The sequence below is a fragment of the Gouania willdenowi genome, chromosome 20 (genome assembly GCF_900634775.1).
Source record: "Gouania willdenowi chromosome 20, fGouWil2.1, whole genome shotgun sequence".
NCBI classification, from domain to species: Eukaryota; Metazoa; Chordata; class Actinopteri; order Blenniiformes; family Gobiesocidae; genus Gouania; species Gouania willdenowi.
In genome coordinates this window covers 28,005,413-28,031,379 of record NC_041063.1, presented here as the reverse complement: position 1 = coordinate 28,031,379, position 25,967 = coordinate 28,005,413, and the positions used below count along the sequence as shown (strand labels likewise).

Below are 25,967 nucleotides of genomic sequence, written 5' to 3'. Positions count from 1 at the left end.
TGATGTGAGTGTGTAGTTGTGTAGTTGTGTGACGGCTGATGTGAGTCATGGCGTGACTGAATAATGTATTTCCTGCTCCCACAGCGTAGCAGAGGGTTTAGTTTCCTCGCTGAGGGGCCAGGGGGGCGTGGGGGGCGGAGCAACAGCTGCAGGCAGCGCTCTAACAGGTGGACACGCTCTAAGCTCCAGGACTTCTCTGCTTTCACCACAGAGGAGGGCTTTTATTCTGAAACTCCTGTCTGTGTCCTACATTAAAAAACAACATTTGGGTTTTCCTTCGTCTGGGAATTTGTTGTGGTGTCATTTGTGTGTTTTTGTAGTTATTGTGTATTTCTGTTGTTTTGTTTTGTGCGTCAATTTGGTTTTTTTTAACTGTTGTTTTATGTGTATTTTAAGTGTACTTGTGTTTTGTCCTTTTTTTGTGTAATTTGTAGGTTTGTGTGTTATTCTCGTCCTTTTTGTTGTTGCTTTGTATGTTTTTGGAGAGATTTTTCTTTATTGTAAAAGTTTGTTATTTTGTGTTTTGTAGTACTTTTGTGTAATGTTTGTGTTTTGTGAGTTTTTGTTGTACTTTTCATGATTGATTTGAATGTTTTCCTTCTTCTTTGATGTCCTGATTGAACTCATATTTCCTTTGATGTCACCATGTGTCCCAACAGGATGTAGGAGGGCTTTTATTTTGAAAGCTTTTGGCTCTGCGTTTGGACACAGATATATGAGGTGTTTTATTGTGGCGGGTAGATGTGTGTGATTAGTGGATACTCAGATGTTTACCCTCCGTGTGTGTATATTTAAACACAGTGTTTAGGTTCCCAGGGGCAAACGGAGCTGCTGAGCGAGCGTACGCGCTGCACGCCGCTCCCTCGGGACCGATCTCACCGGCATCGTGTTTCACCGCTAAAGCAAACATTTAGCGAGCGCAGGCCTGAGACAATTATTCTCCCACATGTGGAGGATTAGATGGAGATCAGGATGAGGAAAACATCCAAACACATCAGGAAGCTTCGCTGCTACGCCGACGATTCACCGCTGTGTGATTTGTTCATCACGTTTCCTCTGGTTCTCAGGATTCATCCATAGATCTGAGGCTGGGTTTGACTCATTTTTTATTTTGGTTCTAAGAACTCTTCAGGAGGAATCTGTTTCTAAGCTTCTTGCTCTCCTCCTTTTGGATTTTTTACACTGGAAAACTTTTATATTAAAGGTCCATATCATTGTATTTATCACTCATTTCCATTTGTTCTAAGAACTCCAAAAACATAGTATTTAAGGTTTATTTTCTCAAACTCGCCTGTTTTATCCTCTGAAAAGTCACTTTCTGACCAACTCTACACAAACAGGCTGATTTGTGTCCTACTTATGCATATTCATGAGTGGGCGTGTCTATAGATGGGCCAGAGGACGGCCCACCCACTCCGTAGCTGAGCTCATTCTCAACGCGCACCTTCGTGGGCGTGTCTGTTTACATGTCAATCACGGCAGAGCTTCCTGGAGGCGTGGCTTCTCCAGTTCAGTGTCGCATCAAATTCGTCATCAAAATTGGAACGCGTCATTTGTAGCGAGGTGTTTGTGTTCACCCTGTAGCAAGAAAGGAGCAAATCACCTCTAACTAATGACTGATGGAATCAATGAATAAAACACTTTGATCATGTGTATGAAGCCATAATAGAACTTTATCATGTTTAAAACACAGAAAAGTTAATTTAACGTAACATGGGACCTTTACCTTCCACAGAAGACACACAGCAACCCAAAATAAACACACAAAACAGACATGAAATACACAAAATTAAAAAGAAAACTATACAAACGAACTCTAAAAAAACACAGAATGACAACAACAAGCAATAGGATAAAAAAATACACAAAACGTCAATAAAAACACAATAACATACACAGAATGACAATAAAATACAGAAAACTGACTCCTAAACTCTTTGTTGTTTCCTGTTAATTCTCTGATTGGTTGTTATGCTAATGCTAACATTAATATTGATCATGTGACTCTGTTGTGATAAAGAATATTTATGGTTTATAATGTCAGGGTTGGATTGAGGACGTGACAATGAAGGAGTGAACGCTGAAGTTTATTCTAACAGATGATGATTACAGTGACACGTCAAACACAAACTGGGCCAAACAGACCTTCATCTAAACCTGGAGCTGACCTTTGACCTCAGACCTCAGACCTCAGCTCTGCCCTCGCCCTCTTCTTTTCATCACTTCCTGTCTTGCTCATCTTCACGTGTTTGGGTTTAAACGATGGTTTGAATTTGTTTTCAGGCTTCAGTGCGAGAATGTTCCTGCACTGAAGCTGTGATGATGGAGTGAAACTAGACAGATGTTTCACAGCTGGGAGGCTGGACTGATGCCTGTGAGGATGAAGAAACGCAACAGGAAGACTCACCCTCTTCCTCACTTCTACACCACTGCCGCCACCGCCGCGCTGCTGATGCTTCCGGACCCGTAGCAGAGCCACGTTAACGTGATGAGACGGGTTCTTGTTCCTGAAGATGGGAACTAGCTTAGGAGGAGGTTTCTCAGGGGCGGAGCTTGTTAAAGCGGGGCGGAGCTGTGAGGAAGAGGATGAGAGGGACGAAGCTGGCTGGAAGACGGAGAGGAAGGAGGATGAAGGTCCGACCTGACTGAGAGTCAGCCGCCCTGAGAGAGAAAATTAAGTAGCATAAACCAGTATTTACTAGTATGAACCAGTATTTACTAGTATGAACCAGTATTTACTATAATAAACCAGTATTTACTAGTATGAACCAGTATTTACTAGTATAAACCAGTATTTACTAGTATGAACCAGTATTTACTTGTATAAACCAGTATTTACTAGTATAAACCAGTATTTACTAGTATAAACCAGTATTTACTAGTATGAACCAGTATTTACTAATATAAAGCAGTATTTACTAGTATGAACCAGTATTTACTAGTATGAACCAGTATTTACTAGTATGAACCAGTATTTACTAGTATAAACCAGTATTTACTAATATAAACCAGTATTTACTAGTATGAACCAGTATTTACTAGTATAAACCAGTATTTACTAGTATGAACCAGTATTTACTAGTATGAACCAGTATTTACTAATATAAACCAGTATTTACTAGTATAAACCAGTATTTACTAATATAAACCAGTATTTACTAATATAAACCAGTATTTACTAGTATGAACCAGTATTTACTAGTATAAACCACTATTTACTAGTATGAACCAGTATTTACTAGTATGAACCAGTATTTACTAGTATAAACCAGTATTTACTAGTATAAACCAGTATTTACTAATATAAACCAGTATTTACTAATATAAACCAGTATTTACTAGTATAAACCAGTATTTACTAGTATAAACCACTATTTACTAGTATGAACCAGTATTTACTAGTATGAACCAGTATTTACTAGTATAAACCAGTATAAACCAATATAAACCGGTATGAACAAGTATAAGCCAGTGTAAAACAGTGTAAACCAATATAAACATATGTAATGATTACTAATAAATATCAGTATAAATCACTATAAACTAGTATATAATATAATGACCAGTATATTAATACTAAACCAGTATCTGTGTGTAATTTTACACTGAAACACAATGAGCAGGTGAAAGCTTCACTGGTGCTCTGGTGAAACTGGTTTCCATGTTAACTGATGACTGACTTCAGAGCACAGCTAGCTAACAGCTAGCTAACACGAACAGCAGCAGAGTTCATTAACACACTGACCTTTGACCTGAACATCCTGGATCTTCTCCTGCTGGAAGGCTGAGGTCCAACCTGTGGGCTGGGACCCAAACAAAGGCCATTGTGTGGGGACGGAGGTCAGATTGATCTGAGGAGGAAACGCAGTAAACCATTAGAACTGGGATTGTAAACTGGTCTGGATTCAGGATTAATGGTGTAACGGTGGTTTCCTGTGACCTGCTCTGACGGCCCCATCTGCAGGCCGACCACGCTGCTACAGGGTTTCCAGCTCAGACTCACAGGGGCTCCGCACACGCTCTGTAGGCGCTGGCTGATGTCATTCAGGAAGCAGCTCAGCGCCCCCCGCAGGTCAACACGAGGACAGCAACGCACGGGCTGTAGCCGGATACAGCTCAGAGGATAGCTAACCATAGTACAGTGAAGGAGGAATGATGCTAATGCTAACAGCTACTATAGGATGCACTGGATATACTGCTAATGCTAACAGCTACTGTTAGATATACTGAATATACTGCTAATGCTAACAGCTACGGTTAGATATACTGAATATACTGCTAATGCTAACAGCTACGGTTAGATATACTGAATATACTGCTAATGCTAACATCTACGGTTAGATATGCTGAATACACTGCTAATGCTAACAGCTACTGTTAGGTATACTGAATATACTGCTAATGCTAACAGCTAATGTAAGTTACACTAAATATACTGTTAATGCTAACAGCTACTGTAATATATACAGCTACTGTAGGCTTTAGTGATAAATACTGCTAATGCTAATACCTAACATACTCACTGTTGATTATTTAATTAACACCATACTTTAAATGATGTCATTACCCATACAATGAAGTAACTAAATAGTATCAATTTCAGTCATCAATAGACAAAATAATAATAATAATGCTAATGCTAAGCCCAATGAGCCAGAATAAGCACATACTCAAATGGCAAACACTGATGCTAACTGTTGTCTTAAGAAAGTTTTAATATATTTAGTATGAATACTAATGCTGACACCTACTGTTGAGTTGAATATCAAATTAAATCAATACTATTGTCAACCATTATAAGTTCCTTCATGAAAAGACAAAAACAGTCAAACCAATGCTAATGCTGCAGATCTCTGGGATTCAAACCCTTGACTTTGAGCTGGATACGTGAAAACTCTCTGTCCCAACAGGCGGAAGTAAACGCTGCAGTAAACCACAGGATCATCAGGAATTCTGTATCCGTACTGGAAATAGAAGAATAAATATACTGGGAATCACAAAGGGAACGATTACATCATCAATCATCACTGGTAATACGGTCGTTCAGGTACCAGGAGGTTCCAGTGGTTCTGAAGGTCTCTTTGGTTCCTGAACGGTCCGTCTGAGGGAAGACCACGTCTGATAGACACAATCTGACCTTTCTTCATGCTAACACACACACACATTCAGTTAGTGTTAGCATTAATATGATAGTAAGTTAGTGTTAGCATTACACTTATGTTCAGTTAGTGTTAGCATTACACTTATGTTCAGTTAGTGTTAGCATTACACTGACATTCAGTTAGTGTTAGCATTAATGTGACAGTAGGTTAGTGTTAGCATTAACATGATAGTAAGACAGTGTTAGCGTTACACTGACATTCAGATAGTGTTAGCATTGATAAGACAGTAAGTTAGTGTTAGTATTACAATGACGGATAGGTCATGTTAGCATTACATTCTTTTTCTTTTAGAACTTTATTTTTCTCTTTTTTAGTAATAAACATGAGAAAACATATACATATAAATATAAAAATATAATATGAAAATAAAATTAGGAAAAACATGTTGGTCCCAGAAAACCGAACAAAAGTCGACAAATAAACAAATAAAAAGATGAACAATGTAGACATTACAGCAGAGTGTAGATGAGCTCTCAGTTCCACAGGTATTTTTTATAGGTAATCATCTCCTCATGAAGATCTCAGACCTCAACTGTGACTTTGCAGATAAAGCCTCCATTGTTCCACTGTTGGTGGCTGTGAATTATATTTTCCTCGCAGTCATCAGGAGTATATGTAACAGGTGTTTTTGATCTTTTGTATGTTTTCAGAAGTTAAATCAAGAAGAAACTGGCTTGGTATGTACAGTAAATTAACTCCCAGAACCTTATCTATCTCCATCTTTACACCGCTCCACAAAGGAATCAGAACTGGACAATCCCAAATATATCAGAATGATCTCCAACCATTCCAACATTTTTGGCATCTGGATGATCAACAAATTTAGAAACCACCAAAGTTGTGTTAAAGAACCTTATCTTTGTCTTCCAATCAAACTCCTCCCACATGTTACTATTAATTCCTTGATACACAATGTTTCTCACTCTCCATCCTCTATTATCATGTTCAGCTCCAGCTCTAATTTAGTTTTGATATAAAGATAATTATCTGATGTGTCCAGTAGCAGGTTTCTGTATAAATGGAAAACATGCTTTTGTTGAGTAGATGATGTTTTATTATATTAATCAAGTAAGTTTCAACATTTGATGAGGTAGTTTTAATTGTATTCTAGTTTTTATGGGTTGTGATATAGTGTCTAATCTGAAAGTCACTTCGGGGTAGAGAGAACTTGTGTTGGAGATATTAATTAATTATTTATTAATTATGAGAATGGCTGTAGAATGTTATCACAGGGGATAAATCTGGTAATCTGCATTGCCTGTGAAAGACCGTCCCTTTAATTCTCCTCTGGACTGTTAACCACACTTTTAATCAGTTCATATACACATTAGCATTTTACTCAGAGCCTCAGTATTTCACTTGTTAGGATTACACAAATATTTAGCTTTAGCTTTACAATGACATCAGCATTAGAACTACACACACAGAATTAGCATTAGCAATGCAAACACCAGCATTATGGATACACTTACAGTCAGCTTTACAGTGACAATGAGTTACTGTTATACAATCTTCACTTCGTTAATACTTAGTCAAACGTTTCCATTTAGTCGTATGCTTTTAGCATTAGCATTTGTAGCAAATGACCCAGTCAGGCAAAGACCAAAGGCATTAGCATTAGATTTACCAACAGTGAGTGGTGTCAGAATTCTTTAAGAAACTGTGTTTTTAGAGCAACAGCACCTCCTGCTGCTGAGAGAGGGAACTACACATGAGGATGAACACCTGATTATTTATCATTTTACAGTCAATAAAGTCTGATTAGGATCAATAATCAGTGTTTGAGACACAGCTGATGAAGTTTGTGTATTTGTGAGGTGATTTCTGTTGTTTAATGTGTGGAGGTGTTTACCTGGGCAGCACGTGACACCACATGCCTCCTCCACAGGAAGTGATGTCAACGACAAAGTCAGCATCAGCGACCAAGCTTTGCAGAGTCATTGGAGGAAGGTTTAAGTCCTGCAGCTGACACACACACACACACACACACACACACACACACACACACACACACACACACACACTAAATGACTAGTCGTGTGGGGTGTATCCCTTCATCTGGTGATCATTATATCTGGTGATGTGTCGTGTTTTAATGATGTCACTCAGTGTCCTTTGAATCAGTCACAAGTTACCATGACCACCAGTTGAACCATAACACCACCTGTAACGAGTGCTCATCGTCTAACTCCTAGTGACACAGGATGAGGGTCACATGGAAACGGTTTCAGTGTGTTTTGATCAATCACGCCGCTCGCTCGCTCACACACACACACACACACACACACTGACAGCTGATTGGCTCTTAGACAGACTCACTGTGAGTGGAGGCATTTCAACGGCGTTGGCCTTGATGCTGATACACAATTGTCCGTTGCTGGCGTTCAGCTCAATGCCTGACACACACACACACACACACACACACACACACACACACACACACACACACACACACACACACACACACACACACACACACACACACACACACACACACACACACACACACACACACACACACACTTTAATCAGCTTCTGAAACATATAACTGCTGAGTCAGCAAAGACAGTGAAAACTCACTGACGGCGTTGAGTCGTCCTCGCTCTGTCAGGAAGTCTGGCCCTAACGGTGAAAACAAGTAGACATCAGGTCAACATCCCTGATAGCACACACACATCTCGTCGACATCGACACGATGAATGAAGTTGCATCAGCGACGTATCACGGAGAACGTTTGGTCATTGGACAGATGCTCAGCGCTGCCTCTACAGCTGATATTAACCTTTATTTAGATCATTAGTATAAATATCTCCATATCCATAGTCCAGTATTTATTTATATCTGATAGGAATATGGCAATATCACAACAACAACAACATACTACCACTAAACAACTTATTATGTGTGGATAAAATAAAGAGAAACACAGTTAATGATCATAAATGTATTTTCAGCAGCGTATAGCCAAAAGAGCCCCAGCACAAAAACAGCTTTATGGAAGTGATATTTTATAGTTCTACAATTTTATAAGTGGTTTCACAAATTTGGGGGAAAAAACACACAAAATGATGCATTAGGAGTAGAATGCCGACGCACGATCTGAGGCCAACATCGGCGAGACGTATGCGTGGTATCTGGGATGAAGGGCTGCTTTGATCCATAGTCATGGCTTTACTTTGAAAGAACTTTTACTTTGACAGGACGTTACATTATATATGTTTCAGTGTATTTCCTCCCAAACCAGAGACGACGCTAACGCTAACCCTAAACTGTAGAGGTTGCTTTATGTCCTGTGTGTGTGTGTGTGTGTGTGTGTGTGTGTGTGCCTCACCCCTCAGTAATCTACAGATGGACTTTGCACTGAAATATCTGCTGAGTCATGCAAACAAAGCCTTTTCCCATCCTGTGGAAGTTATTGCATAAGCTCTTATTTTGAAAGTTGTATTACTGTCTACTCTCCTACAGTTAGCATTAGCATTAACTGATGTCTCCCATGAAGGAAATCTGTTATTTACAAAGTTGAACATTAGCATATTTTAGTTCACTCTTCTACTTGTGAACATTAATAAATAAAACAAACATCCAGCGAAAATCAACAGAACATTGAGCGTTAGCATTAGCTCGTCCTTCTATATGTTAATAAAGCAGCTCTGTTATGAGCGAACAAAGCTGTATGTGTTAGCATTAGCATTGGTTTCTCCATTATGAACAGCTCAGCTTCCTATTCAGTGAGCTGACAGTTAGCATTAGCCTCCATTGGTAGGCAAACATTAGCATTAGCTTTAAGTAAAGCTGGCCTGGTTCTGAAGCTCACCTTGAATGAGATAAAGTCCTGCTTTGTTCCAGGACGGAGACAATCTGGTGATCAGAGAGTAGGACAAGCAGCGCTGAAGATCTCCAGGAAACACACAGCGAGGAGGGCTCAGCTACACACACACACACAGGTCAACACACACACACACACGCACACACACACACACACACACACACACACAGGTCAACACACACACACACACACGCACACACACAGGTCAACACACACACACACACACACACACACACACACACACACACACACACATACAGGTCAACACAAACACACACAGGTCAACACACACACACACACACACACACACACACACAGGTCAACACACACACACACACACGCACACACACAGGTCAACACACACACACACACACACACACAGGTCAACACACACACACACACACACACACACATACAGGTCAACACAAACACACACACACACACAGGTCAACACAAACACACACACACACAGGTCAACACACACACACACACACAGGTCAACACACACACACACACACACACACACACACACACACACACACACACACACACACACACAGGTCAACACACACACACACACACACACACACACACACACACACACACACACACACACACACACACACACACACACACACACACACACCTGAAGACAACGTCTCCGTACAAAAGCCTGAATAATTCCCGTCTGGAAAAAACTCACCTGTAGGAGAAAAACAATAGAATAGAACAAATCATATCATTATTATTTTATAACAATACAATATATTTTACAATAATATCTAATATCATTATTATTATGTTCAAACCATGATGTTTTCTCTACTGTTAAAGCCACCACACGTTCTTAGATTTAATCATTTTAAGGATGAACTTTTAAACATTATAAATGTATTTCTTCAGATTAAAACCTTCCCGTGGTGAGGCCTCGTCAGAACAACAGCCATTAGGATTTTAACCACTTTAATAATTACAGGCTTTAACTTAACACTTTTAAGCAAAATTTTAGAAAAACTTGTTTTTATCCAACTGAACGACTTTTTATCTGATTTTAATATTTTGGAAAAACGTCAGTGGAGACGTTAATGCATGTTTTTATCACCAGTAGAACAGAATAGATTACTGTAATGTTCTGCTTTCTGGTCTTCCTAAAAAGACTACTTCAGGTTTACAATTATTACAGAACTCTGCAGCACATGTCCTGACGAAGACCAGGAGGCGGGAACACATTACGTCCATTTTAAAATCACTGCATTGGTTCCTCGAGGGTTGTAGGATCTATTTTAAGGTTCTCTTACTGGTGTCTTAAGGGTCTTCTTATCTCACATAACTGCTTTTACCCTATGAACCTTCTCAGGTCCTGAGGTCCTCTGGTGCTGACCTTCTAATAATTGCCAAAGTCAGGACACACTCACGGTGAGGCATCGTTTCAGTTTTACAGCCCTCGTTTGTGGAACAGTTTGCTGGAGCACTTCAGGGCTGCTGAGAGTGTTTAATTCAGCTTTTAACTGTTTATTATTTTAAGTTTTATTTATTTACTTTAATTTTGTCTATTTCATTCTGGTTTGTTAATTTCATCATGTCTCATATCTTAGCTTGTTTTAGGACTTTGTTTTATCTTTTGACTATTTTTATTGTCCTTAATTATCTCTTTTCTCATCCATTGTTTCCTCAATGTGATGGTGTCGTCTTAATGGAGCCTCTGTACGTGTACGTGATACTCACCCCTACACACAACCAGAGAACATCAGTGGAAATAAAGCTCAACAACAGCAGGTTCTGTGTTGGGTGTACTGGTTCAACTGGTGATGGTTATAAATGGTGACGTTGTCCCACAGGGTTTAAACACTGATCTACAGTTACAGCATCTAATGTTATCATCAGTCACAAGGTCACACGATCACCAGTCGGACCGAAACACCAAGTGTGTGTGTGTGTCTTACAGCCATGACTGCTGTGATGTCAGAGAACGAGTCCAGAGAGGGCGAGGACAGAAGATTAGGATGTAGCTGCACCAGCTCTCTGTGACACACACGCACACACACACGCACACACACACACACACACACACACACACACACACACACACACACACACACACACACACACACACACACACACACACACACACACACACACACACACACACACACACACACACACACACACACACACACACACACACACGCACACACACACACACTTTAAACCAGGGGTTCACAACTGGTCTCACCCACATTTTCCCACAGTCATTAAACCACAACTTTTTTTAGAATTTTAGAAGTAAATAATAACATATAATCTTTATACTGTATATACCGTATTTTCCTGTGCAACATGCATTTCACAACATGCCTGTCAAAGGAAAAGTTTCTTTCAAAATAAAAGACAAGTCCAACATGAGAGACATTAAGTATTCATTTTTTTGACCAGCTATGCACGACCCACCCAGTACAGGCCCGCGATCAACTTTAGCGTCCTGACCCACCAGTTGAGAATCGCTGATTTAGACCATTAAGTTTTTTATAGAACGCAGAGAAACACAATTACATAAAAAACAAATAAATGGATCTTAAAGAAGGGAATTTAACAGTTAAACTGTAACAATGTTATGAATAAAAGCCTGAAACATCCACAAAATGAACACAAATCACTGAAATTAGGAAAAATAAGGCATAAAACAGACAATAGGCAACTGGAGGCATGTGGCCCTCGGTCTAATTCTGTGCGACCCAAAAATTGTACATCAAGAAATTGGAAGTAATATGAAGGCCAAAATAATACACAAAATAACTTCAAAAACCTACAAAACAGCAAAATACACAGAACGTACACATAAATACACAAAGCAACAACAACAAAAATACACAAAGAAAAGACTCATAATACACATAAAAGGACATCAGACACACAAAACAACCACATAAACTCACAGAGAAACAACTATTACACAAAATGACAAAAATACTGAAAAAAAATAAGAAAAGAAAGCACAGATTGACGATAAACAAAATGCAAATATAACACACAAAAAATAAAAAACACATATACTGACTCATAAAATACACAAAATGTAGCAGAAATTCCAAAAATCACAGATAAATAGAAAATACACAAAAAGACAACAAACAAACAAAGAACCCTTGGTGTTTTCCAGTATTAATGCTCAGATTGGTCATTATTCTAAATGCTAACATAAAGGTTGATAATGTGGCCCCACTGTGAACAGTTACTCAGCTCTAGCATAAAATAACATAAACTTTACATAACGACCAGTGAGGGAAAACAAAAAGAGCAAAACACGACACACAAAATACAATAAATGACATCAGATACATTATGGAGACAGTTTGTCTTATTGGATTTAGGTTATTAATGCAGTAATAATGACACGTACGTCGTCTCATAGGGACAATGTCAACGATGTGCAGTCGACCTTTTTTGGAGCCAAAATGTCAAGTGTCAAAAAAGAAAATGTTTCATATCTCTACCAATATTTATTGTACAGGTTTGATTCCTATATTTATGTAAAGCTCATCTCAAGAGGATTATTTTATTTATTAGGACTGAAGTTGTACAACCTACCAGTAAAAAGATCAGTAGGGGTCAAAGTTCATGACGTCACAAAAAAAATCCCTATACTTGGCCACTGGTACCATTGAACAACATTTCCTTTCAATGTATGACATTGACCTTCGTTCAAGGTCAAGGTTAGTATTCTGTTTTTCCTGCTTTATTACTTTCAATTTTATTAGTAAAAACAACAAACTTGTCAACAAATCCAAATACAGGTTGTTATTTTTGCCAATTTTAAATTTCCAAATACATATTTACCTTGTGAATACAGGTCTTGCCTAGTTATTATTATTATTATGATATTATGGCTACACATTGTATAAACACACAGACACACAAAGACAATGTCTGTCTGTGTTTTTCCACCTGCAGATCTTCATCTGTTTGCTCCTGACCTCCTCGTCTTCATCGATCAGACTCAAAGTGACGCTGAGCAGTGACTTCAGGTCAGGAAGTCCCAGGAAAAGCAGCGTAGAAGCCACGCCCCCACTCATCATTATGGTTTATTATCAGTCTACAGACAGAGAAACACATTAATAAAAACACGACTGCACCACTGGAATCTACAATAATTACAACTTTTACACGTGAACTCAAACTAAAGACAAATAAAAAGAAATGAACTGTGTTGAGTTTTGGAGTGTATGAATAAAAGTGGATAGAACTGAATAGAAAAATATAACCAATTTTTAAAAAGATTCTTAGAAGAAATTATTCATTTTCATTTTAAATAATTACTTTTTTTAAAGTTTTAATTTCATGTAATTTATTTTAATTTAATTTGATTTAAGCTAAAATATTTTCTATGAGTATAATTAGACCTGGCAACATTTCATTTTATTATTTTTTTTGGTTTGGCTGCTGATATTTTAGGATTTACTATGTTTGTAAATCTGATTTTAGATTTAGTTGAATAACACTTGATATTAAATTATTTGATAATTATTAGAATTGAATAAAAACAATTAATTAAATAATGATTTATTTATTTTTAAAGATTCTTAAAATCTCTTTTGATTTTGAAATTAAAAGATAAAATTTAGGAAATAGAACTGAATTAAAAAACTGAACATATTTTAAAAATATTTTTTGGAAAGAAATTATTATATTATATACAACAGTTAATGAAATAATGATTCATTTTCGTTTTATTTAAATTTCGTACTGAAAATAAAATTAAGTTTGTTTTGAAAAACAGAAGTACTTTCACTCCAAACTACTTCCTGATGTAAAAATATAATATATAATATATTATATCGGTTCTGAGTGTACAATTCCTCATTAGCAACATTTAAGCTTCTCACTAAAATATCTGCTTCTTTTAAAAATCATTTTTTGTCCTATTTATTATTTTTAGTCTTGAATCCTTCATTAAAGATTTCCTGTAATTCAGTGACACATCTTTATAATAGAAGATCTTTGAGGTCAAACACCTTCCCGCCAGTGGGCAGTTATAAAAACAAATAAAATCAAGCGTTCTCTTTTAAAAATGCTGGCTTTAGTTTCTTTTAACCCATAAACAGTATTTGTTTATCAAACCCAACCGCCAGATAGTCGCTGTAATTCACTCATAAAGCTATAAAACACTTATATTGACTTACGTATCATCAGCTACAAATTCACCTCGTCTGAACTTTAGCCTCGTCCAAGGCTCAAAGATGATTGGCAGGTGCAACATCCAATCAAACATCAGAAAGCGTGTACGAGACAGGAAGGAAGCCAATCGGAGCGCGAGGCTGTCTGTGGGCGGGATCTTTAGGAATTTCTATGAAGCTGTAAAAAAAACAAGAAAATGGCACCGCTAGAGACTGAAATTTCAAAATAAAACTAAATAAACTAAAGCTTTAATAGGAGGATTTATGACATATACGTCAAAAACAGTTGAATGGACGGCTTTAGGTGTCAGTCAGACTTTTTGTGTCTTTGACTTGTTTTGGAAATTAACTTGTTTTGTGACATTTCTTTTATTTTATATGAATTGTTTTTAAATGCTCAAAACTAAATTAAATACATACAAAAAAGATAAAGACAATTAACAATAATCTTCAAAAGTAGTTAAATGGAATAAAACAGCAACAACAAACACTGAGAGGCTTTTAGAAAAGGAATATAAAATTTAAACAACATGTAATGAAGCATATATCACAACAAACACATAATATTTTGTTGTTTTAGATTTTTAATTAGGCTTCTGCCCACTTTATTATAATTTGTCTTTACATAACTTTATAACAGCATCCATTGTGAACATTTTTAAATCCAAATTAAAAGCTCTTTTTCTCTACTGTGTATGACTGAGGGAGAAATGTTATATACTGCTGATTTAAATTATTATTGATTTTTAAACTGTTAAATGTTTTATTTTGCAATTCTAATCATGCAAATGTATGTATGAAATGCGCTGTACAAATAAACTTGCCTTGCCTTTGTGTTTAAACTTTTTTTTTTTTTTTTGTGCCAGGTTTGGTTTATTTTGACTTTTTAACATTGTAAATATTTTACTGTAGTTTCTCGTGTTGTGTCTGTGTTCTGAGGCTGTAATGGTAGAAAGGAAAGTGTTAGTGGAGGCTTTTATTTTGACAGTCTCGGTGTGTAGTTTCTGTAAACTTTGCTGTTATTATTTGATTTGTTTTATCCACTCCGTGTTGAAACTTCTCTGTGGGCCAAATGTCGCTGGGTCTTCCTTCCACTTAAGGTTTGTGTTACCAGCGGTCACTGCCCTACCTGCCCGGAAAACACTCACCGTGCCCGGCGTCGCTTCTCTCCAATGGCCGCTCAGGAGGACCAGAGCTCCGAAGGAGTGAAATACTTCAGACTGAGTGAGATCGAAGAGAAAAACTCCTTTAAATCAACCTGGATCATCATCCACAACAAAGTCTACGATGTCACAAGCTTCCTCGAACAGGTGAGTGCGGACGTGAAGGAGAGCAGTCAGTGAACTTACAGCTGTTTTCACTGGACGATCACAAACTTTTCCTCCAGATGTTTGAAAGTCTTTCTCTGACAGTCTGAGCATCAGCTTCATATTTATTCCTTATCATACATTTTAGTCACCAGATTTCATTCTTTAAGTCATTTTTAATCTTATATCAGTTAAATATCATTTAGACAGCGACTGTTTCATAGTTTAGAAAATAGTAAAAATATTAAAATATTTATAGGATTTTAAAAATGTTGTTAATTTAGGATTAAGAAAAAAACGTCTCTACATCTTTTAGGACTTTTTCTTAGGGACAATTTTGATGGTGAAAATAATTTTGGGCAAGTGGAAATTTTGAGAATAAAATTGAAAAATAATGTAGAGATTAAAGTCAAAATATAATGTTGAATAAACTCGAAATATCGAGATTAAGGTTGAACTGTTGAGAATAAAGTTGAAATTTTGAAAAAACAAAATACAATATGGCGATAAGAGTAACGCTGCGTTCACACCGGACGCGTCATGAAATGTTTGCGTGACCAGATTACGTAGAAAGTCAACGCATAGAGCGGCACGGTTTGGTCTACGCGGTAAGAGCGTTGGCCGCCATGCGCGCTATTGATTTTCTGTGACATTCGTGTTTCACTTTAGTTGAAAATATTGAACTCCAGCAAATGTTTGGTGAAAGCCAATCAGAGTCCTTGTTGACAATGACGTCATCACGGACACCGGTGTTTTCACACATTTCAGCATGAAGGAGAAAATAATGGTGGCGGTGTGTGAGCACCTGAGCTCTACGACACGGACTGTTTTTTACCGAGATCGGACCAGGAAGGATTTGTTGCTCCTGAAAAAATCGGTGAAACTCAGTGAGTTTTGATGTGTCGCTGGGTAAACCTGGTGAAGGCTCTTCAGCTTCCACAGAAGGTAGAGAGCATCGGTTTTACTGACGTCCTCCATAGATGATGGTGGAAAGAAATGGAGTCTGGTTGGCAGCGCTTTTATATTGGCTTCAGACGCATAAGACGCCAATATAGAGAAAAGGTTTTTCGTTCCTGTAGAAACTTTCACACGCCCACGTCTCAAAGATTTATGCTGCGTTCACACCGTACGCAATAAAGTCAAATCTACAGGAGCTGACGAGGACCAATTCACCATATATGACAACAAACAGCAGATCGTGTATCAATGAATGCGTTAAACTTTACTTTAATAACAAAGATTCTTTGTCTTTTATCTCATAAACACATCGTACTAATGATTTTAAGGCCTTTGAAGAGATAATAATAAAAACATAATGTGTTGAGAAGTAAAAACCAGTGTTTTTATGAAGAGGCGGAGCATCCAGTCCGTCTGTGGCTATAGAGGAGGAGCTACAGAAACACATTAGGACCAGTTTGGAAGGACACTGGTGGAGGAGATGGAGAATTGGTCCTAGTCAGCTTCTGTAGATTTCACTTTTATCATTATAATGGATTTTGAGTTGTTTTTTTAAACATTTCAATTTTATTATTGATTGTAACAAGATTATTTTCTTCACTATAATTGGTCTTAATCTGTTTCCGTATCCTGACGTTTTGTGCGGAGGTCGTTCCATGTGACACGTTTTTTTGGCGTTTTGAAGCAAACTTGCAGATACATTTTTTTGCATTCCATATTTTTTATGGGACACTGAAGGAACTGTATAGCAGAGCCCAGTACCGTATGTTTGGGTTAGCTTAGCATGTAGCAGCGCTGGCTGAGCGGGGGTAAAGGGGCGGGGCTTTGTTATATCAGGTGCACTCACAGGCCTAAACTGGCTGATCAGAGTGATCAATGAATAAAGTAAATTAGCATTAGTTAGCATTAGCATGTTTGTGACGCAATGATCTGTTCTTTCACCTTTAAACTGAAGAGTTTGTTTAATCTGGAGCGGGAGTTTTATTAATCTGGAGTTACAGGTAGCAGGTTTGACCTTTAACCTTTGTTTGTCTGTTGGTACGCTGTACACAGGTCAGTGTGTGTGTGTGTGTGTGTGTGTGTGTGTGTGTGTGTGTGTGTGTGTGTGTGTGTGTGTGTGTGTGTGTGTGTGTGTGTGTGTGTGTGTGTGTGTGTGTGTGTGTGTGTGTGCTTGTCAAAGCGTCAAAGTTGATCTTCTGGTTACAATAGCTTGTTGTTGTGTGAGGCTGTTAGTAACACGCACGCACACACGCTCACACACACACACACACACACACACACACACACACACACACACTCTAATAAATGTTTTTACGTTTCAGATCCGACACAAACTGGTTTTTAACACAAAGCAGACCTCAGGTCATGTTACATTCAATGAGTGTGGGAGTTTGTAGCCTGCTAGCATAAAGAGACTCAGCTCCTCATTTTGTGATAGCAACCGCTAATGCTAAGTGGCTAGCACATTTGTTCTGCTTTGGTCTTATTAATATTATTAGCCGATACGTTACATATGCACTTAATGAAAGCTGGTAAAATAATTAGCTGAGTGCTTTTTAATTCGTCTAATTAACGGATGATCAGGATTAGAAAAATGCTAATGCTCAGTAGCTAATGCTAAATGGCTGGTGAATGAAAGCTGTTCTTTATTCGATAACTTTCTTCTATAATAATTTTAAAGCTTTGACTATTTTTAGACTTAATAAATAAGTGAAAGCTGAAGATTTGCATATATAAGATAATATTAGATATTACAGATTAGCTAAAGCTAAAGGGTTAGCCATTGGTATTTTGTTTTGTTACAAAACATTGAAGTTTTTTACTTTTACTGATAACATTACTTCATAGAAAATGAATAAATAATATTTATTAACAGTTTGAAGATTATTAGATTATTCTGGAAGTTATTTTAAAACTGTTAAATAATTTGTAAATTAAATGATCTATGGTGGAAACATGAGCCAATAGCAGAGCAGCTGTGACATCATGTGACCTGTGTGTGTGTGTGTTGCAGCACCCTGGAGGTGAGGAGGTTCTAAGGGAGCAGGCGGGGGGAGACGCTACGGAGAGCTTTGAGGATGTCGGACATTCCACCGATGCCAGAGAGATGGCCAACGATTTAGTGATAGGAGAACTGCACCCGGTGTGTGTGTGTGTGTGTGTGCGTGTGTGCGTATGTTCTAACATCTGTGTGTGTGTGTGTGTTCGTTTGTGTGTTTGTGTTCTAACATCTGTGTGTGTTTTTGACAGGACGACCGACACTTGATTGAAAAACCAGTGGTGAGTGGTGCATCATGGGAACTGTAGTCAGAACCAATGTGAACAATAACAATGTCACCTGTGCTGTTTGTTTATAGGACACAATGGTTACCACGGTGATGGAGGAGACCAGGTACACACACACACACTATTCTAACTGGTTAGTCAGTACTAACTAGTCTCTCTTACAGCTGGTATTCTAACTGGTTAATTCCGGCCGTGGTGGCGAGCATCGTTACATTGATGTATCGAATCTACGCGGCTGAAAGCGAGTGATGTCATCAGTGGGCGTGGCTGTGGTCATATCTCCAGCTGTTTTGGCCAATCACGATGGCTCCTCTCAGCAGCGTCCGTCCTGGGACCAACTGAGTGTGCTCACTGAATTTACCCATGATGCATTTCATTCAATCACACCATGATGATGATGATCTTTGTGTGATTGTGAGTCCACTTTAATCAGTTGTGTATCTTTGTAACAGAATGTAAACATAAATATGTATAAATATATATTATCAGTGAGCAAACACAAGTGTTTTTATATCATAATCTTAGCTTTTGCTAAGCTAAGCTAGTTCAGTATAAAGCCCATTAATGCTATATTTCTATATCCATAGATCTACGAGATGTTTCTAATCTATGATGAATCCTGTGTGTTTGAATTTATTTACTCATAAAAACTTAAGTGATTAATGGAGTTTAATTTTTATATTTGAGGGAATTAAAGTAGAGACAAGAAGACACACACACACACACACACACACACACACACACACACACACACACACACACACACACACACACACACACACACACACACACACACACACACACACACACACACACACACACACACACACACACACACACACTCTCTCTCTGTTCAGGGACAAACACAAGGCTGCACAGGCTCAAGGATTAATAAACAACTATGTGTGTGTGTGTGTGTGTGTGTCCCTGCTGGACGTCCATAACCAGTCTGTTACAGTAAGGAGATCCTTCCTGTTCTAGACTGGTATTAGTCATTTATCCTGGTTAGTTATCAATCAATCAATCAATCTTTATTTGTATAGCGCCAAATCATAACCAATGGTATCTCAAGGCACTTTACAGTAGAGCAGTCTTAAGGACGGACTCTTCATTTTATGGATACACACATATGCATATATACGTATATACACATACATATGTATCCCACACCCAACATGAATTCATCATGGCGACAAGGAAAACCTTGCCGCCATAAACTAATATCCACTGTTATCCAGGAAGTGAAATGGGATTTTTAAAAATTGGTTAAACGTTGCAAATTAGAGTGGACAAAAACAGACAGAAAGTGGTTTTAAAAAAATGGTTCAAAGTGTCAATATTGGAACAATTAGTTTAAACTGGCAAATAATGAACATGACAAATGATGAATGTGGTTAAATTTGCAAAAATAATCATGAAATCTGGTGAAAACAGGTTAAAAGTGACAATAATGGGTCAACATATGTGACATTAGGTGTAAAAGTGGTAGAAATGGTTTATAAGTGCTGAACATGTCTGGAAAGTGGAAAAAATTCATAGAAAAGTCATTAAAATGTGATGTAGAAGTGTCAGAAATAGGAGAAAAGTAGCAAAAATATGTTAAAAGGAGCAAAAATATGGTGAGTTTGGTGGAGTTGTAGAAAAATGTTCAGAAAATATTCTTATTTTCTTGAAGGCATCTGGTGACCCTCTCCCAGTGTCTCCTGACCCCAAGGTTGAAAACCCCTGTCTTGGATTGACTCATCTATGAGTCTTATTTTGAAAAGGTTCTGTGCAGGTGTCTTCTACTTCCTGTAAAAGCAGGATTTGTCCTGAACCAGGTGAGGACGGGCTGCTGGTCTTTGTGGGAACCAGTCGACATGTATAATAAAGCCTTTATTATAATAAATATAATCTGCGCTTTCTCTAAAGCCACGCCCCTCACTCACCGGTGCTCCAATAGCAGACCTCAGCTCATCGCTGTATTGTGTAGAGATGACGTCTCATTCAGCGATAAGTAAACACTGAACTTTATCATTATATGTATTAAAAAACGTGACTAAAAACTGAGTTTTAACGGTGACGCGCTTTGAGCGTGGGCTCGTGCACACAAGGGGTCGAGAACGAGCAGGGAGATAATCCCACCCCTAACTTTAAATAGCTTTAAATAACTTCATTCAACACAATTTTTTTTTTTTTTCCCTACAGCAACTTTCACCAACTTTAAATGTAAGAACTTGTAGGTTTTTTATTCCTATATTTATGCATAACACTGACTGTAATATTTATTTTATTTCAAAAACAATAATTCAGTGTCAAACTTTAAGTTGAAGTTTTTAGGATTAATTTTTTGGCTTTAAAAATAAAATTCAACGCTTTACTGTATTTGTTTCCATTTTTGGTAGAAACGAACTCCCCTTTTCAGGGGGCCGCTTCGTGACGTCACTGTGACGCGTTCCTGGGTCTGCACGCGCTGTATTTATTTAAACAGGTCAGTGACGTCAGAGACAACAACACAGACCGATAAACATTAAAGAGTGTAGTGGTTGTTTATGTTCAGAATGATTGATTTAAAATGAAAAATAATGGACTTTTATTGACAAATAAATTGAATATTTACCTGCTGATGTTTTTCATTTACCTTGTTTTAAAATAACTGATAAAATAATTGTGTTTCCATGATCTGAAGATGTTCTCATATTAAATAATTAGGGTCAGAAGACCTAAAGGCCGTAGGAACCTATCGTTTTCGCTACCTTAGGATGCCCAAAGTCTCACCAAAATGTGCACACACCTCAGGCCTGCTGAGAAAATAGATATTTTGACAAAAAAAAAAAAAAAAAATCACAAAAAAAAATGGCCGCACAGCGAGCAATAAAGACACCAAAAATGCAATGCAACTGCACGACCAGAAGATTTGCCCGATTCATATGAAATTCGCCACATGTATTATTGACCCTAAGATGAGCAAAAAGTTACGTAATGACCACGCTCAAAACCAAACAGGAAGTCAGCCATTTTTGGTCAAATAATGGCATTTCGCCCTGGAAACGCATTTGCACGAACTAGTCTGAGGGGTTTCATGTGATTCGCTTCAAACTCGGCCAGAACACTTAAGACCCACTGAATATTAAAAATCATCGAATGAATTTGCGTATATTTGTAACACAAATCTGTAACAGGCACAAACTGTGATAGACCCGTACGACCATAGGTTTGTCCTATTCATACAAAATTTGCCGCATGTATTCTTGACCCCAAGATGAGCAAAAAGTTAAGGATGATTTTGCCCAAAACCAAACAGGAAGTCGGCCATCTTGGGTTAATGGCTTTTCGCTTTTGCACTAACTAGTCTGAGGGTCTTTACTCGATTCACTTCAAACTCGGCCAGAACACGTAGGACCCAGCCCTAAACAAGACTCAATGTGAAAATTACCCATCATGCCTTATATTCTCAGAGGGCGCCGCTTTTAGTGGTTTTTGACGCTAACAGCTCTAGCAAAAAGACGATTAAGTTATGATGACTTCAAAAAAGTGTTGAATAAATCTTATAAGATGGGAGCAGGTCGCTGATGGAGAAAAAACAGGCTGTGAGCAGTGGGAGGGGCCTATAATGTCACTGGAAAATCCTTCGCCATCACATTCTAAAAGCTGTAACCTAGCAATTTTTCCAATGGATTCGCATCAAATTCACTGAGAGTGATTTTTAACTGGTTTTCTCTTTATACTGGGTTTTTTTCCACTGGCGCCATTTTGCACGCCATAATAGAAAGCTGCTATTACTCTCATATACAATGTTCAAACAGCCTAATATTTGATACACATGGGTTACCAACCACAGCCCCTCCTTCGGACCCTACGACATCGCTTGTGGCTTTAATTTGAACTTTTTTTTGATGCACGGTCCAAAGGATGACCTGATGAAATGAGTTCAAATTCGTTCTTTGTTTAAATGTGTTTAAAAAAAAAAAAAAAAAAGGGTATAGAAAAAAAAAAAAAAGAGTCAAAAAAGATTTCGGGGTTTAAAACGAGTTAATTTAGTAAATTTAAAAAAAAATTAAATTGAGTTAAAATAACTTTGAGAGTTTAAAAGTTTGTTTTTTGAAAAATAGTTTAAAAAAATGATTCATATTTTTGTGTAAAAAATAAAACAAGAGTTAAAAGAGTTGGTTCATCCTATATGACGCTGTTTGTACCTTGTACGTGCTGATCGTGAAACAGTTGATGTGACGTCATCCTCTACGTGCAGACGAGCGTTTCTGTGACTGCATGAGCTCTTGTTGTCCACAAGTGGTCAGAGGAGTAGGGAGGGGAGGGGGGGGGGGTGTCTCTATAGAAGCAGTCCGGGTTTGCTGCAGGGCCAGCTGATCACACATGTCCCGCTCTGAGCCTCGAGACATGGAGAACGGCCTGGAGGAGGATGAGGAGGAGGAGGATGAGGAGGAAGACCTGAACGCAGAGGCGGACGCGTCTCGGCTGGAGCGGTTCCTGAAGGACCGGCGGAGGGCGCAGTCCCTGCCCGCCCTGCTGCACCCCGGGCCGGGCTGTCAGGAGAGGAAGAAGTCGGTGAAGTTCGCGGACTCGATGGGTCTGACTCTGGCTGAAATCAAACACTTCAGCACCCTGGAGGAGCCGCAGATACCCACCAAGGTCCTGCACCGGCACCGGAGCTTCCCTCCACAGGACCTGACCCTGGACCCGGACCCGGACCAGCTGGTTCCGATCTTCCCGGAGCCGTGGGACGCGGAGCACCGAGCGCAGCGGCTCCGGGTCTGCCTGGAGCGGATCACCGTCACCCGGTTCGACGTCCGCGGGCAGATCCGAGTCCTGGACCGAAGCCCGGTGAAGGAGGTCGGTGTGAGGTACACCTTCAACGAGTGGCTGTCCCACGTAGACGCGCAGGCTCTGCCCGGGGTCGCGGACCAGCCTGACCTCCTGGGAGAGCGCTTCGTGTTCACCGTGCACACGCCGCCGTGCACGGACCCCAACGAGGCGGTGCACTTCGCCGTTTACCTCCGAGGCCACGAGGGCGAGTTCTGGGACAACAACAACGGACAGAACTACACCCTCCGGTACCGGTGCTCAGGGAACGCCTTCCACCCCGTCTGAGGCGTGCGTAAAGAGCGTGCCACCGTGCGCGAGGGGGCACAAATAATTATTCCGTGCGTAAAATGTTTCCGAATGTGACAAAGAAAAGCTGCATTAGTTTGAACCAGTGCTTAAAAAGCGTAAAGTTTGGATTGTGTTTGAATGAATGTGAAACTTGTGCCACAGGAAAGACCTCAGGTTTTAATGCGCGGGTATGTGATGAAGCTGCGCATCCAGTTTGCACCGTGCGTAAAGAGAAAAGGAACCGTGCGTAAAAACCGTGCAATCCTAGTTTTTATTTAATTTAGCACAAAGTTTTAATCCGTGCGTAAAATGTTTCCAAATTCACCAAAGATCTGCACAAAGTGTCAAAGGCTGCTCGTGAAGATTTGCACATCGCGTAGAGAATAAAAGAATCACGTGACCGTGCGTAAAATGGATTAAAGCCATGTGCACATGGAGATCGTGCTTCACGTTTTACTAATGTGTGTAATTATTAATTATAAAAGTCTCTGAAATGTGTAAAGTTGAACAATTCTATGTAAAAACAAAAACATGATGTGTGCAAAGTGATGAAATAGATGCAGATGTTGTGAATGATTCCAGCTGTGCTCACACTTGGTCTCTGTGAGATCAGAAGAACTGATGGACCCTGAAGGCATCACAGTTAAACTGGATCTCATCACATTCAGGATTAAACACCTGACTCTTTGTATGACATATTTTCACAAATACTTATTATAACTACAATCTAGTCATATATGTTAGTAGATATTTCTATATATTAGATTTACATTTTCATATATTTATGACAATGTAAGATAGTAATAAAACTAATAATTGAACATCATTATTGTTAATTACATAAATACATAGAGTAATATGATTTAAAAATATCTATATAAAATACTATGCAAAATAATAGTAATAAATTAATTAAAATTGAATGTGGAAAAAACATCTCTACATGTATATTTTTATATAACGTATACACACACAAACAATAATTGGTAAATCAATTGTAAAAATCTAAAAATGAAATATATTGTAATAATATTGCCATCCTATAACAGTTATTATTATATAAGTTAATATTTACAATAAAAAGTAGTTTCTTTTAAAAGTGTTTTTCCCTCTTTAACTAATCAGTGCTGGTTTAAATGGTTGAACTGGTTTTATGATGTCGCACCCTGAACTGGACGAGGGATTATTTACCAACAGGAGCAAAGTTTGCCTTTATTTGCTCAGTCAACATCACATCCATATTTCCTCATAAAGTCCAACTTTAGACCATAACCTCCCACCCAAACATCTTTAATCTACTTTGAAAGTCAGCTGTATCATTTTCAGTGACAATTCTTCATTTAAAATGTAATTACACTGCTTACCAACTTTTATTTTGAAATTCAGCTGTATTGCTTTAGAGATATCTTTTTGTATAAACAATTTGTTGTATTGATGACTTTCATTTTCAAGTTCCATTTTATTGTTTGAACGATTGCTTTTATTGTGAAATTCAGCTATGCCTATATTTTTTCAAGTAATGGATTACTTAATCTTACTATTATTGTGAAATTCAGCTGTAATGTTGTTTGGATGACGCATTAAATTCAAGCATGTTTTACTTTGAAAGTTCACCAGAATAGTTCCTTCCTGTTTTCTAATCGATATATGTGTTGAGCAACGTGACCTCTGACCCCCCGATGTGTGTGTGTGTGGGTCAACAAACCACTATTAATAGACAAACCTACAGGTCAGTTACCTGAAGGACGCACGGGCGCACGCACGCACACACAATCAGACAAAAAGACAATCATTGAATTAAAAAAACAAGCAAACACACAAAATTACACAATAATTAAGACAAAAACAATCACACCTAGATAATTATATCCTGGATTAATCTCTGTTAGGGAATGTTTAGTTAGTTAAATCCCACTGTCAGAGAGAAGCTGTCCTACAAAGTTTGATAACAACACACTAATTTAAGCCAAGTGTTTTCAGCCTCGGTACGTGCGTGTTCATATGAAAGGGGTGGAGCTTGCAGCGTCTGACCAATCAATGGAGAACCTGGCAGAGCGAGTGTGTTTACAGGAGGAACAGTTTATGATCTTAAATAAATATAAATATAAATCCATGATGACAGTGAAGAGCAACAGTGTTAGTGCAGCTCACAGCAGGAGGCGGAGCT

At 38.4% G+C, this 25,967-nt stretch overlaps 3 protein-coding genes across 8 annotated transcripts; 2 read left to right on the top strand and 1 right to left on the bottom strand.

The window, feature by feature from the left end:
• Positions 1-1,934: 1,934 nt before the first annotated feature.
• On the bottom strand, positions 1,935-23,132 carry c20h18orf63 (chromosome 20 C18orf63 homolog). Of its 6 annotated transcripts, none has more exons than XM_028434020.1 (14): positions 22,885-23,132; positions 14,166-14,337; positions 12,960-13,078; positions 10,932-11,010; positions 9,635-9,691; positions 8,977-9,088; positions 7,743-7,784; positions 7,482-7,558; positions 7,015-7,127; positions 5,052-5,148; positions 4,888-4,964; positions 3,941-4,127; positions 3,746-3,851; positions 1,937-2,661 (listed from the first exon to the last, which is right to left on the bottom strand). In XM_028434020.1, exons 3-14 carry the CDS (start codon positions 12,971-12,973, stop codon positions 2,177-2,179), a joined length of 1,446 nt encoding a protein of 481 aa, XP_028289821.1. In that variant the 5' UTR covers positions 12,974-13,078; positions 14,166-14,337; positions 22,885-23,132; the 3' UTR covers positions 1,937-2,176. The 6 variants fall into 6 exon arrangements, with proteins under 6 accessions (XP_028289822.1, XP_028289821.1, XP_028289820.1 ...); XM_028434017.1 differs by having other exon boundaries at positions 1,938-2,661; positions 12,931-13,078; positions 14,188-14,337; XM_028434015.1 differs by having other exon boundaries at positions 1,939-2,661; positions 12,931-13,078.
• Positions 15,186-19,372, top strand: cyb5a (cytochrome b5 type A (microsomal)). Its single transcript, XM_028434052.1, has 5 exons — positions 15,186-15,469; positions 18,438-18,566; positions 18,674-18,703; positions 18,781-18,815; positions 18,874-19,372. The coding sequence occupies exons 1-5, from the start codon at positions 15,332-15,334 to the stop codon at positions 18,956-18,958; spliced, it is 417 nt and encodes a 138-aa protein (XP_028289853.1). The 5' UTR covers positions 15,186-15,331; the 3' UTR covers positions 18,959-19,372.
• ppp1r3g (protein phosphatase 1 regulatory subunit 3G) lies at positions 23,036-25,413 on the top strand. Its single transcript, XM_028434044.1, has one exon. It carries the CDS (start codon positions 23,063-23,065, stop codon positions 23,795-23,797), a length of 735 nt encoding a protein of 244 aa, XP_028289845.1. The 5' UTR covers positions 23,036-23,062; the 3' UTR covers positions 23,798-25,413.
• The last annotated feature ends 554 nt before the right edge of the window (positions 25,414-25,967 follow it).

Coding starts and splice junctions, on each gene's coding strand:
- c20h18orf63 (XM_028434017.1), bottom strand. CDS start 13,061: ATGATGAGTGGGGGCGTGGCTTCTACGCTGCTTTTCCTGGGACTTCCT. Junction 11,011..12,930: donor AAACAGATGAAGATCTGCAG/GTGGAAAAACAC, acceptor TGTGTGTCACAG/AGAGCTGGTGCAGCTACATC. Junction 4,128..4,887: donor TTGGGACAGAGAGTTTTCAC/GTATCCAGCTCA, acceptor TACTATGGTTAG/CTATCCTCTGAGCTGTATCC.
- cyb5a (XM_028434052.1), top strand. CDS start 15,332: ATGGCCGCTCAGGAGGACCAGAGCTCCGAAGGAGTGAAATACTTCAGA. Junction 15,470..18,437: donor TCACAAGCTTCCTCGAACAG/GTGAGTGCGGAC, acceptor TGTGTGTTGCAG/CACCCTGGAGGTGAGGAGGT. Junction 18,704..18,780: donor ACTTGATTGAAAAACCAGTG/GTGAGTGGTGCA, acceptor GTTTGTTTATAG/GACACAATGGTTACCACGGT.
- ppp1r3g (XM_028434044.1), top strand. CDS start 23,063: ATGTCCCGCTCTGAGCCTCGAGACATGGAGAACGGCCTGGAGGAGGAT.